Here is a 14,602-nt window from a genome sequence, read left to right on the forward strand (position 1 = left end):
AGAACCCATCTGTTGATAGGACAAGGAAATTTGACATATGCTCTACTCAGTGATATTTAGCAGCGCATCCTCTTGTGCACCGAGGTGGTGCTTTAATACTGCACTGTTGAAACAGAAGGAATTTAAGGCTAAATTCAGAGAAAAACTTTTTAAAACGCAATATTGGCTTGGTTGACGATCCTAGAATACTATGGGGCTCCATTAATGGTTTTATCAGGAGTAATAGTACACCATTTGCCTCAAATCAACACAAATCCTGTATCCAAACTACAACGTGAAGTGGTCAAAGAAGAAATTAACATTATTTTCAAACAGCAAACTGCATTTTTTATTCATAGAACCCGGCAATTTCCATGGCTGGGGCCCAGCCAACTACAAGCTATGAAAATTAGATCAAATGATCAGTTTTCAGACATCCCCTCAATCAAAACACAGATAGGTAAGATCACTACTGATCCTACACAGATTAATAATACCTTTCAGAATTTTTACTCTAACCATTACAAATTGGATATTTCTTTTAACAAGAACAAATGTGACGACCAATTAAACATGCATTGCTTTTCTGAGGAAGACACAAACAATCTAGCAAAACCAATCTCACTTGAAGAACTTAAAGATGCGGTTCTCAGTACAGAAAGGGGCAAATGATCCAGGCTTGATGACATACCAACAGAGCAATACTTAGCCTTTTGGGACCTCCTTGAGCCATTGCTCCTTAAAATGATCACTTTCTCTGTAGAAAAAGGTGCTTTCTCTAGGGATGTAAATATACCATTGATCTCCATCCTCAGGGAAAAAAAAGACCCGCCAGAATGTAGAACACAGACCCCTCAGTTTGTTGAATGCCAATGTTAAATTCGATGCCAAGGTACTCTAAAATCACCTACAAACTGACGTGTCATTTTTGGTTCATTATGAACAGACTGAAGTTAAGCTTAGCCTCTGACAATGCTAGACGACTTCTACATGTAATCGATACTGCATTAGATATCAAAGCCTTGGTAGCAGTCCTGTCCGTTGATGCGATGAAGGCATTTGACCGCCTTGAGTGACCCGTCCTTTGCTCCCCTTTATTTTCAGTGTCTAGATCCTCTTGCCAAGGCTGCCCCTTAAGTCCTGGGCTGTTCGCGCTCTCGCTTGATCCCTTATTGGCACAGGGGATTAGACAAAATTAAACTCATTACTATCCATGATGCACAACACCACCTGGCACTTAATGCTGATGACGTCTTAGTTTTTCTCGAGGACACATTGCAATCTATCCCCCACCTATTATCAATACTAGGTGAGTTTGGTGAGCTATCAGGATTCAAATTCAGTTGGTCAAAATTGGCTCTCCTGCTGAAGTGAAGTTGCCAAAACCACATTTCAGATATTTGGGTAAAGAAATATTCCCCTCCCTAAATCGCATGGTTAAACATAATTACACAGAAACTCAGAATTAGTTGATAAAGTGATTTAGAAAGGTGGGCAAACATACGCAGCTCTTTCCAGGCATGAATCTCAGTTATTAAAATGAACAGGACATACATGCACAGGACTTACCTGAACCCCCGCAAGATGTATCTCATGAAAGTTATTGATGATGCCTCATGTACCTTGTGCACATTAAAGACCCCTGACACATTTCTTTACATGACATGGGAATGCCCCCAGTTTTAGCATAGTGTTGCCTCTAAGCTGACGGCACTCATATATCGGAGACAGTATCTGTGACCATACCCGTTTTGTTGCTGAATTGACATATCCTCACTTAAGATCCCAAAATATCAGAAACATATAGTGCAAGCCCCTGCATACTCAGACTGCAAGAGAGTGGGGTCGTACTTTTCTTGAAGTTATTTATATGGAGTTATCAACAGCTCGTATAAACAGAGCTAAAGAAGTCTCAGTGGCTAAGGCAGTACAGGGCCTATCGTGACTTGTGTATCTCTCATGATCTATTATCTTTCACAACCTACACCCAATCCATCATCATTTGCCATCCAACAGATTCTTATAAACTTGTTCCATGGGTTTTTTTTTTGTTTTTTTGTTTTTTGTTTTATAATTTAAGTTAATACAATTATATATTTTTTTAAGTTTAAGTTTTCTGGATATGGTACTGGATCTTGATGTTACGCTTTGTTGATTTGTATGCTTTGTACATCACTGGGTTTATGTCCTTTTTTGTTAAAAGTGGAAAACAAAAATATTTGATAACAAAAAAATAATAATTTTGAAATCTCAATACCTCCTTAAACAAAATTATAATTTAAGTGCCAAAATGAAAATAAAACTCCATTAGCAAATATCTTTCAGTGTGAAGCAACGCTGCCTTAATGATAATGAAACTTGATGTTAAATGGATGTTTAGGCTTCATACTTGAAACTGAAATAGCCAACTGGACTTCTACATTTGAATTGTGCCCTAATTTAATTTTATTTCTGATGAGGATTCAATGGATCAGTAATTTTCATAATTGCAGCATTTTCTTTGTTTCTGCTCTCTGAAGTCAACCATCCAATATGACATTAACTGCGTCAATACTGTGTTCCATTGCTTAATGAGAAAGCACCAAATATGGGCAAGAAAGTGCAAACATATATAACATGGAAAAAGCATCCAGTTTTCTTTTCATGTGCTTGCACAGTCAGTGCACTTGTGTACAGCCATCTGTCCTTTAGTTTGGATTACCTGTGTGGAATGCTGAGCTATTATTATTACTAATGCTGTTCCTATAATTTATTATTTAAATTATTTTATCTTTCCACTTTTTAATTATGTTGTATGTAATGTCTTTTCCAGTTGTATACCTTTTTTTGGCCTGTAAAACATTTGCTTTTTGAATATTTGATTATTGTTTATATCCCTTTCTTGGTTTTGAGTCATTAGTAGCAATCATACACAATCCCCCGGCAGACTCTGTATTTCCATACATTCTGCTGCTGAAGACTTGAGAAATTACCTTTGTGCTTTTTTCCTCTGAGGAAAGTTTTGGTTGCAGCACATCCTTTACATCTGACTTGCAGACAAAGCAGTGTCTCTGGTTAGAGGCCTGGGGGTGCAGATTGTCTCCCAGCAGACCAGAGGTCAGTCTTCATCTTCATCCCACCATGACTTAATTATTTCTGGTTTGGAATTGACTGATCTTTTTGAGATCTTTTCCTCTTCCTCTCTTGTGACGAGCTCCCTCATGCCACTTTTCCTTTATCACAGTGTTGCATACAACACACAGGCATATGTTTATTTTACGACTAATCACTTCAGTATGGACCATCCTTCAGTCAGCAACAATGCCATGTTCAACAATAATGAACAGCTTGTATTAAGGTATTATAGAAAACACATTTCCAACTTTTTGCTCTATAAAACACCTCAATATGTTGCTTATTTTCTTTGACAAATATTGTATTGGAGGAAACATAATTGCTTCCTGGATTATGTTCACTGGTGACAGTTGAAAAATGCTCTGTGCAGATATGTTTTAGTGTCATCACTTGTAGCCACTTACACTTGAATGGCAGGTAACTGTCTCCAAATAGTCCCTTGCCCCCTTGCAGACCACCTGATGTTGTGAAACTTTAGTTTCAAGAAAGGTTGAATCCAGGGCAACTGGACTTGGTTGAAGACATTTCACCTCTCATCCTCTCGTCCAAGAGGCTTCCTCAGTTCGGACTGAGTAGTGAGGAGACCCAGGTATTTTCCAGCTTTTCCAACTTAAACCTGTAATCTATGTGACTCAAAGAAACTGATTTGGCCTTTAAAGGGAATAAAGTCATCCTGAGGGATAAAGTTGCAATGATGATTGCAAAAACATAAAACAGATGCTCTGATATTTCTACGTTTATGTGGGTCTGCCAAGGAAAAACTACAGTGGTGCATCGCTTTAAATGTTGCTACAGCAAGGAATTGTGGGATGACATTTTCACCTTTCCTTTCATAATGGAAGATCCAGTGTTTCCTATGCTCAAGGAGATAAGATAGGAAGCACTGAAGCTCCTATCTTTATCATATAGAGAATTTGAACAGCTCTTATCATGGCTCCTGCTCATAGTTCAGGTCACTTCATCTATCTAGGAACCTTACTAAGAAAAAAAGACTTTTAAATTTCAGCCTTGAACTCAAGGATGAACTAATTACAATTGGGTGGTCAGAAGTCAAAGGTCAAGGTCACTGTGACCTCACAAAACATGTTTTGGCCATAACTCACAAATTAATACACTATTTATGACACAACTCACATCTTATATCCAAATGATCAAAGGTCTATCTGGCCACTATTCCACACTGTAACTTAGGAAGGGGAGAATGTGACAATATATTCTGCAACTTGGCTGGTTGGCAGAGAAAACAACCGTGAGCTAGAAAGTTTGGCTTACAAACACTCGTTATTGGTGATTGAGGATATCAGGCAGACTCTGCAGTCAAGTCCTCTCTCACCAGCCTTGTTTCCATCACAGTTTTGTGCAAAATAGAGGCGATATCTTAGAAAAGTCCACAAAACACAGTTGTCTATGTTCTGTGTTTCCATGGAGTGATGTTATGTGAATAAAAAACTGTTGGGATGATGCATCCAGCATATTAGCAGTATTTAATCAAAGGTGATGAGGGTGTCTGGTGCATGGAATGACTGAAAATTCAGTAAAAAGCCTCCAACTGATCCAGAATGCGGCAGCACGAGTACTGACAGGAACTAGGAAACGAGATCACATCTCTCCTGTGTTAGCCTCTCTGCATTGGCTCCCTGTAAACTCTAGAATCGAATTTAAAATCCTCCTCCTCACCTACAAAGCCATTCATGGTCAGGCACCATCGTACCTTGGAGAGCTTATAGTTCCCTATTTTCCCAATAGGACACTTCGCTCTCTAAATGCAGGTCAACTTGTGGTTCCCAGAGTTTGTAAGAGTAGAATGGGGGGCAGAGCCTTCAGCTATCAGGCTCCTCTCCTGTGGAATCAGCTCCCAGTGTGGGTTCGGGAGGCAGACACCCTCTCTACCTTTAAGATCAGGCTTAAAACTGTCTTGTTTAGTAAAGCTTATAGTTAGGGCTGGCTCGGGTATGTCCTGACCCATCCCTTAGTTATGCTGCTATAGAGCTAGACTGCTGGGGGATTCCCATGATTCACTGGGCGCTCTCTCTCTATTTCTGTCTCTCTCCCCCTCTCTCTCTCGATGACTTCATGCCATTGACTTTGTATTTTTTTCTCTCCCGTAGTTTGTGCTTCTCCTCTCTCTCCCTCTCTCTGTCCTCATTCTGCAGGTATCTCTTCCCCGGGAGCAGCAGGATCCAGATCCACCACTACTCATCTTTACTATTAACCACTGTTACCTGTCATTATTATTGATAACACCATTACTGACACAGCTGTTCCTGGTCTCTCTCTCTCTCTCTCTTCTCTCCCCGCTCCTCCCCCTCCCCCTCTTTCTATCTTCTCCTAAACCCAACCGGTCGAGGCAGACGGCCGCCCACCATGAGCCCGGTTCTGTTGGAGGTTTCTTCCTGTTAAAAGGGAGTTTTTCCTCCCCCCTGTCGCCAAGCGCTTGCTCTTTGTGGGAACTGTTGGGTTTATTCTGTAACAAAGTAAGGTCTTGACCTTACCCTGTAAAGTGCCTTGAGATAATGTATATTATGATTTGGCGCTATACAAATAAAATTGAATTGAATTGAATTGAATTGAAAGTAAAAGCCCTTATGTCTGGCAGCGGCCACGTATCAGGGAGATCATAGTCTGCAGTCTTTTTTAATGTCATGTGACCACTCAAGTGTTTCCATTTCACTTTTGTGAAATATTGCTTTGGTGAAAGCTTAATGGAAACTGCTACCGCTCAGTCCCTCTTTCTCTTCTCTTTTTTCCCTTTCACTGCAGTTCACATGCGCAAAACATTTATTTCCAAGCTACACTGTGATTTAGTTCTCTTACACTGTTCTTGATGCTATTTTCATTCAGGATATGAGGTTATGCTCATGAGTTCAGTAAAGACCATCATTAAGGATTTAAATATGGTTAAGCAGTACCTCGTGTAATACAAATGTTTGAAGACGTGATAAACTACAGCAATTTACTTTTATTAAATTTGTATTCTCTTAGTTTATGTTTTTAATTTGTGGGTAATGGGTATTGTGAATAAGCAGTACCATGCATGCATGTCCTGTAAAATTACAGTAAAACCCAGTTATCCTACTATCATATACTGTAAATGTAGGGATATACTGTGAAAATAAATTACAGTACATGTACTGTGAAATTCTTCACAGTCCAGTTTAACAATGGAGTACACTGTAAAAAATTTAGAGAAGGTGTCTTAGTAACATGTTGTTCCATCACGTCACCAGCTGCTCCTTGTGGTGGAGAGCTCCACCACAAGGAGCTACCTTTGTGGTGGAGCTACCCCATCGGTCCATATCTCCCACAGGTGTTCAACTAGGCTGAGATCTGGAGACTGTGAAGGACACAGCATATGATTCACATCATTGTCATCCTCATCAAACCATCAGTGACATCTCGTGTCCTTTTGTGCCTTTGAAGCTTTGCTCAGAATGTGTCTTTGTGAAGAACAAAACTGCAGCTGAAGTCAAAACAGACAGATCAATCTCAAGACAAAAACATGTGATGACTGCACAGGTAGAAGTCCAGAACAAGATAAACAACAACAACTCATGAGATCTCTATTTAGTTGCATTGTGGGTAATGTATGTGCCATGTTTTGACAAGCAAGAAAGATTGTTTTAAATAAAAAGGTAATATCTCTGGTTCTGCTGGTCCCAATGGTGAAAAGTAGCTCAGTACATTTACCCAAAAACTATACAGTTTTGAGGTACTTGTACTTGAGTATTTCCAATTTGTGCTACTTTCTACTCGTAGGTCACTATAATTCAGAGGGCGAAATGTTGTACCTATAAGTTTCTAGTTACTTTTTGTATTAAGACTACACCAAACTGACTTAACTTTTCACATGGTTTCATTTGAATAACTGTCTGAGACATCAAAGATTTCAAACTATTCAAGATTTCAGCCCTCAAGATTTAACCGGTCACCCCCTCATACACATACAGGTATATGGCGGGGGTCACCAATTAAATCTGAGGGCTGAAATCTTGAATAGTTTGACCTCTTTGGTCAAACTATCAGACTTTGGACCCTGCTGTATATTTGTTACATCAGCTCAGGATTCTTAGGCCTTGAAGACTGAGAATTACCAGGGGATGAAAAAACAACTGGATCAGCTGTGGAAGGTGAAGTCCAAAGTGGTTCTAGTGATGATAGAAGCATCAGGGGCTATCCACACTACCGGTAAAAAATTTTGTTATTTACATTTACATAATTGAATGTCTCAGAGTTTCTAAAATTAAAGCACAGTTGGAGATTTGAAAAACAAGGCCTCATTGAATGTTCTTGTTGAACTGCTCAGCTTGTTTTTCTGAAAACTTAAGATCCAGATGCTCAGGAGATTTTTACTAGGAGCTGAATTATCCACAGAGGTCTCTTAGTCTCGAAAACAAACAGCTGATGATTAAATCCAGTAGTAACAATAAATAAAGCAGTTTCATATTAAAAAAGCAGTGTTTCTCTAATAGAGGAGATCTCAGAGAGGCTGGGAGCCGAGTCTTTCAGGTTTAGACACAGTTTGCCCTGACCTGATTCTTTTATCAAAACAGCAGATTGGGGCAAGGGGATGTTTGCAGAGTACGCTTCTTTCTTTATTGTGCATGCATTTCTGGGAGGATCACACAAATGACAGGAGATTTCTAAACAGAGGCTGATTATTATAACAATCAGCTTAAGTCTGAAGCTTAGTTACCAACTTAATCTAAGTGCTACTGTGCTCTTTTTACTAAAACCTGGTTAAATACAGAAATGTAATTTTAGATGCTTTTAAAGCATTTTTAACAGCACCCAAAGAGTGTAATGGAAACTTAAATGGAGTCTAACACATCACTTCATTATGAAAATACTATCATAGTGACCTTGACCTTTGACCTTTGACCACCAAAATCTAATCAGTTCATCTTTGAATCCAAGTGGACATTTGTGCCAAAAAAAAGACAAAGAAAAAGGAACCAAAGGGAATCAAAACTCTCTGGATGCAGGATTAAACTTATTTAAACAATTGTGTAAAGGTAAATATGTAAATAGTTAGCTGTGTGTAAATAATGAAATGTATAAACAGTGTAAATATATTTTTAGTAAATGAACTCAAATATAGAATAAGAATTCACATCTAAACCTTGCAAAAACATCTAATTTACATATCTGTATCACTCTGCCCACATATTTGTGGCTGTTTCAAATTATTATTTATCATCACTCATTTTGCAACTGTCAGTTTTGAGCAGAAGATTCTCAAGAAAGAGTGCAGATGGGATTTATACAGCCTTGAATGGAAACATGAATTAACCTTAAGGCCACAGAAATGTTAATATCAGAGACAATTACCAAAAGTCCAGATAGTTGCTCTGTTAGGCATCTTCAAACTAATAGAAATACACTAGTCCACTCTGAACGACTGGTTCTCCTACCCCATGATCACGCCACCATTTTCTTATTAAACTCAAACTCAAACAAGCCAAACCTGATACCAAATGTCTCTGAGTGAAAGGTGGCACAAAGGTAGAGAAACATGGTTCAACAAGCTGATTTTACAGCTGCAGAATCAGTTTCATATCTAACTTCAAGATGTTAGGTCCAGCTTTGTGAAATTTGGGCCCAAATTTGAAATCCTTCACTGCTTCATTTAATGTCTCTGCATCAGCAACCGGGAAGAAGAACTGGAGGCTTGACAGGCTTTTCTTTTTTTGGTAAGGCTAAAGGTTGAGTCTAATTTGTCAGGCGGAGGGCTGCTGGGAGCTAACAGTCACATGAGCAGGTGCTGCTCTCTCATCTCATCTACCCGTCAGCTCAGGTTCCAGCACTGAGCCGTTACCTTTGAAATTCTTTTGTTAAAATGCCAGACGGACGTCAATTAGTATGAGCCAAAGGTCTGGGTGGAGGCTGTGGTTATCTAGCTCGGTGTGAGCTTCATCACAGATGCCTCTCTAATTATCTGCCATTCATCCTGCTTTGGTGTCTTTTTAGCCATGATGGGTGCCTGACTCTAGGGAGGGCAGTGTAAGTCTGTGGATCCAGACTGAAATATCTACAACCATTGCATAGACTGATTTAACAGAGAGTCATGGTCCAGGTGAATCCTGCTGACTGTTGTGATCTTTTGACTCAACATGAGGCACAACATTTTGGTTCCCCGATAATGAACCTTATATAATCCTATATAAACTATAATTGATCATAACACAACTCAGTTTCCAAAAAAGTTGGGATGCTGTGTGAAATGTAAATAAAAACAAAATCCAATGATTTGCAAATCATGTAAACCCATATTTAACTGAAAATAGAACAAAGACAACATATCAAATGTTGAAACTGAGAAATTGTATTGTTTTATGAAGAATAAATGCTCAATTTGAATTTGATGCAGCAACATGTTTTAAAAAGTTGGGACAGGGTCATGTTTACCACTGTGTTCATCACCTCTGCTTTTAACAACACTCTGTAAACATTTGGGAGCTGATGAGATCAGTTGCTGGAGTTTTGAAAGTGAAATGTCCCATTCTTGCCTGATATAGGATTTCAGCTGCTTAACAGTTCGGCGTCTCCTTTGTCATATTTTTCATTCCATGATGCTCCAAATGTTTTCAGTGGGTGACAGGTCTGGACTGCAGACAGGCCAGTTTAGTGTCCAGACTCTTCGACTACGGAGCTATGCTGTTGTAATACTCTCAGAATGTGGTTTAACATCGTCTTGCTGAGATATGCAAGGCCTTCTCTGAAAAAGGTGTTGTCTAGATGGCAGCATATGTTGATCTAAAACCTGTAAATACCATTCAACATTAATAGAGCCTTCCCAGATGTGCAAGCTACCCAAGTCATGGGCACTAATGCCCCCCCACACCATCACAGATGCTGACTTTTGAACTGTGTGCTCATAACAAGCTGGATGGTCCCTCTCCTCTGTAGCCCAGAGGATGCAGCTTCCATGTTTTCAAAAAGAATTTGAAGTTTTGATCAGACCACAGGACAGTTTTACATTTAACCTCAGACCATCTTAAATGAGCTTGGGCCCAGAGAAGTCGGAGACGTTTCTGGATCATGTTTAGATATGGTTTCTTCTTCGCATGGTAGGGTTTCAACCTGCATTTGTGGATGAAGCAACAAACTATGTTCACAGACAGTGGTTTTCAGAAGTGTTCCTGAGCCCATGCAGTGATTTCCACTGTAGAATTATATCTGTTTTTAATGCAGTGCTGCCTGAGGACCCAAAGATCATGGCCATCCAGTATTGGTCCCTTGCTCACAGAGATCTCTCTGGTTTCTCTGAGTCTTTTCTGATATTATGAACCGTAGATGCTGAAATTCCCAAATTCTTTGCAGTTTTACATTGAGGGACATTATTGTTTTTATTAACTGCTGCACTATTTGCCCACGCAGTCTTTCACAGAGTGGTGAACCTCTCCTAATCTTCACTGCACAGAGACTCTGCCTCTCTGGAGCCTCTTTTTATACCAAATCATCTACTGACCTGTTGCCAATGAACCTCATTAGATGTGAGATATTCAACCAGGTGGTTTTTTGTTTTTTTTTAGCATTACACAACTTTTCCAGTCTTTTATTGTCCCTGAAACGTGTTGCTGCATCAAAATCAAATTGAGCAAATATTTTTCATGAAACAATAAAATTTCTCAGTTCTCAGGGGCTGTAATTTGATTTATGACAAAATACCTGCAACATTCCCAGCTGTTCTTTGTGTTTTAGTGCTGATCAGCAAGTGTTAGCTGGCTAACATGCTATTTAGCTCACAGCACCACTGTGCCCAAGTACAGCCTCACAGAGCTGCTGGCATGACAGTCCACTCAATTTTAACCCTTAAATGGGTACATGGAAATATTCTGGAAATCAATTAATTGCTATTTTATAATGTATCTAGGGTAAAGTGCCACAATTTCCTGATTTTTTTCAAAATATGATTTTTATTCCGAATTTACAGACTGTGTGTCCCGTGTACATATATTACCCATTTATGATATACATTTAACATTTTCTCCTTTTTTCATAGTTCATGTGCCAACTTTTAAAACATTTGATAAACAATTCATGAGGTGCTTTCTTTAATGTTTTGCATAAAAAGCGAAAAAAAGAGTTGTTCACATGTTTTGATGCAGAAAACAAATCTTATCTTTGAACGAACAACATGGTGTAAACATTTATAAACAACTCATATTATTCCTGTTTTTATAGAGGTGAAGACTGTGTTCTACAGTAAAGCGTAGGTTAAAGTTAGGGTTAGGGTTAGGCAGGTTGTAGTTATTGTTAAGGTTAGAGTAACTGTGTGTGTGTGTGTGTGTGTGTGTGTGTGTGTGTGTGTGTGTTGCCACTGTGATAGTATCAAAACCAACGATGCAACCATGAAACTTTACAGGTGTGTAGCTGAGATCAAAATAAAGGTAGATCTTCAAAATGGGTGTGGTCTGACACATGAGTTGGAACGTCAACATGGTGATGGGCATGCGGCTGCTGTGATCTCATCACAAGATGGTCTCTAGTTCCCCACTAATGATGACAGATCACATGATCAGAGCTGATGGAGACTGCTTGGATCCACTTCAGACCTCAGACCCTACCAGACCACATTAGACTGAATACAACGACTGAATAGAAATGTTCAAATAAAACTCACCCAGATACTGTCGTCCTGTCTGTACTGTGTCCACGCCTGGCCTGTGTCACTGTAGAGCAGCAGGTATCTGCTGACCCAGTCTGAGCTGTCATAGCGGCCCTGTGTCGCCACAGCTGTCACCTCTTTCTGTTCCCTTAGGTCCACCTGGAGCCAGGGCTCCTCGTCCGTTACCATGGGAGACCAGCCTCCTGCTCCTGGGAGGGCAGAAGAAACACACAAACAAGAGTGCCTTTAAAAACCAAATGAACTGATTTTCGACCCAGTCTTTCTGTCCCCTCTGCCATTGGGTTTAGAAGTCCGGATGTGTGCAGAGGTGAGGTTTGTGAGGTTAATATAGTGGAACTCCTTAGAGGTGAAATGCTGTTATATTTTGGGACATGCAGCCTGGTTTGTGAATTAAGTCCTGTCTCTTCCCTGTTTCCTGTTGTCAGTTTTTGTGGAAATCACATTGTCTTTACTGCCACAGTGCCACAGGTTTTCATAGCACACCTATGAGCTGTCATTTTTTCAGTAACACCCAAAACAAACTCCTGAAAGAGTAATTCTCAGCATATTCCACTCCAAAGATGGCACAAATTGAAAATGTCTGACATACAACAAAGTAACTCACTCCTTGTTTGGAAAACCTTCAGCAAGTGACAGTGTATTTGTCATAGGAGGTATTCAGGACTGGGAACATGCCCATCAGAGAGTACAGGAACATCAGAGAAGCAAGAGAAATTGCAGAAGCCTTTTTCCTCAGAGCCACAGCAGACATCCATCACTCAGACGAGTGATGAGCAAAGGTCAGTTCAATGGGACCAGGTCAGAAAGAGAAGGCACGTGTGACTGATGTAGTTAAAGTTTTTAATTTGGTTTGGGCTTAGCTGCAGAGGACACAGACATCAAGCTGCATATAACTTGGAAAACATGGATGTCAATCCTGGCAAATATGAATGTCTGTTTACAAGAGCCTGTTAGTAATTGTATTAATAAGAGTAAGAAGCAGATGGGAAGTAAAGGAAGAGGGTCTTAGGTAACTATGATCCACAACAGCAGCAGATAAAGTAACGTAGATCATCAAAACGTTTATTGATCAGACAGCTGCTGTTGCAGTGAGAGAGCCAGAGGTGTTTTCAATACACAACAGAGGAGTTCACATCCAAAGACCAGTGTGAAATAGTTGTGCGATATGTCACCGTTGTCCATTAGATTCATTGTGGTTGTGGGCTGGACAGGTCTTTGTGGAGCTAGTGAAACAGATCCTTGAGAAGATGGATGTAGACACTGAACAGTGTGTTGGTAATGCAACAGGAGTATACAGAAGCTCCTTGCATTGCTCACAGTAGGAGCGTCTCCTAACCAACTACACATATGGTGTTACTCACATGTTCTTAATCTTGTGGTGACACCACTGGAGTTGTTATAGCAAATGAATCCCTTTTGTCATGACGGAATGACACTGTACTGTTCCTACAATTCCTACAAATGCATGAAGCTTTTGGAGGAAACCAGTGAGCACAGGAGACACAAGTTGGGTTTCCATCACAGTTTTGTGGAACACATTTTTTAGAAAAGGCGAATTGTCTGTGTGATGATTGAGTAATTTATGTGAATAAAGCTGAGTTTCCTCTTCTCGTGATATTATTCCAATTAAACGTGACAACAGATTTCCAGCAGTTTGCCTCTTTATTTCATCTGGCTCCATGATGAGACAGGCGCCATGACTTGAATGTGAAAAAAAGTGTTTTGATTTCAATTTTAAGAGCATATAAACTTATTTGTGACACTTAAGAGTGTTTTTTTTTTTTGTTTGTTTTTTTATAAATTCACATGTTTCCATTACTCATTTTTAAGTTCAAAATTTCAATTTGCACATTAAGCAGGTTAATGGAAACACACCTACAGACAGCTTGGCGTAATCGGTGAAACCTACTAATGGGCCACAGATGAGGCCTCCAGGAAAGTATTTGGAACCTTTACAAAAGCCTGACTGTGCACAGATTTAGTTATCACTATGGAAAGTATTGAAAAGGATGTGACCATAAAACCTGCCATCAGAAGAATGGTGCAAGGATGCTCCCCTGAAGTATGAAACTTACAGCTGAGGTTTTTCTCAGGGTTTTTGAACAGATGTCTCCTCTCTCTAAATACTTGCAAACAAGTGGCACAGCTCAACTGTGATGCTGAAGGTCAGATGGAAGAAGAGAGATTGAGGTGAGCTGGCCCATTGTTAATGCAGACGTGGAGTATAAAATCAAGATCCACACTGTGATACTGGCCACAGCTGTTCAAAGTATTCACTGCTGTTATGCGGTAAATGCAGCGGTGTGTGCAGATGTCTCCTCTGCGGACCTGAAGTCTTTTCAGCCATGAAGGACTGAGCTTGCTGGGATTTGATGAATGTGCCACTGTTGAGGCATTGTAGGCTGAACTGATCAGCCTTGTACAACAGTGGGAAAGACTGGAACCACTGAAGAAGTACAACAGCAGGGGCCAGATGTATGAACGATGCATACACACAAAAGCTATGTGTACGCCATTTCCTGCACTTGAATTGGCATTTATGAACAGAATGTGAGACTGCGATCATCTCATCAAAAATGTAAGATAAAGAGGAGACACAGAATTTAACATAAAACAAAACTTCACTGAGCTTCATTCATTATTATCATTATAATGTAAGTTTTTTAAGTTTTTCTATTTACACAGCAAAAACAATTTGACAATAATAAACAGAAATAAGTGTGTTTGTGCTCAGTATTTCCTACAGCATTGTTTAAAGTTATATCCTCATTATTTACTGGGAGTCATTGTGTAAACTGTTTTCAGACTATTTGAATATTTACTGATCACAGTTTGAGCCTGTCTAGAGCCTGATGAAGACTCTGGTCCTGACAAATGGCA

At 39.7% G+C, this 14,602-nt stretch overlaps 1 protein-coding gene across 5 annotated transcripts in view; it reads right to left on the reverse strand.

Annotated features, from left to right (window-relative positions):
- The window catches only part of LOC139625093 (contactin-associated protein-like 5), a 141,131-nt gene that overhangs the window by 83,641 nt on the left and 42,888 nt on the right, over positions 1 to 14,602 (reverse strand). For all 5 annotated transcript variants that reach the window (XR_011691834.1, XM_071484716.1, XM_071484745.1 and 2 more), the window contains exon 3: positions 11,717 to 11,910. Coding sequence is in view for 4 of the 5 variants with exons in the window: in XM_071484716.1 (XP_071340817.1) it covers positions 11,717 to 11,910 (194 nt within the window). In the remaining variant the exon portion in view is untranslated. The remainder of the gene's footprint in view (positions 1 to 11,716; positions 11,911 to 14,602) is intronic.

Source organism: Trachinotus anak, unplaced genomic scaffold (genome assembly GCF_046630095.1).
Source record: "Trachinotus anak isolate AG129_WGS33_773 ecotype Australia unplaced genomic scaffold, CSIRO_AGI_Tana_v1 ptg000001l, whole genome shotgun sequence".
In the NCBI taxonomy this organism is placed as follows: Eukaryota; Metazoa; Chordata; class Actinopteri; order Carangiformes; family Carangidae; genus Trachinotus; species Trachinotus anak.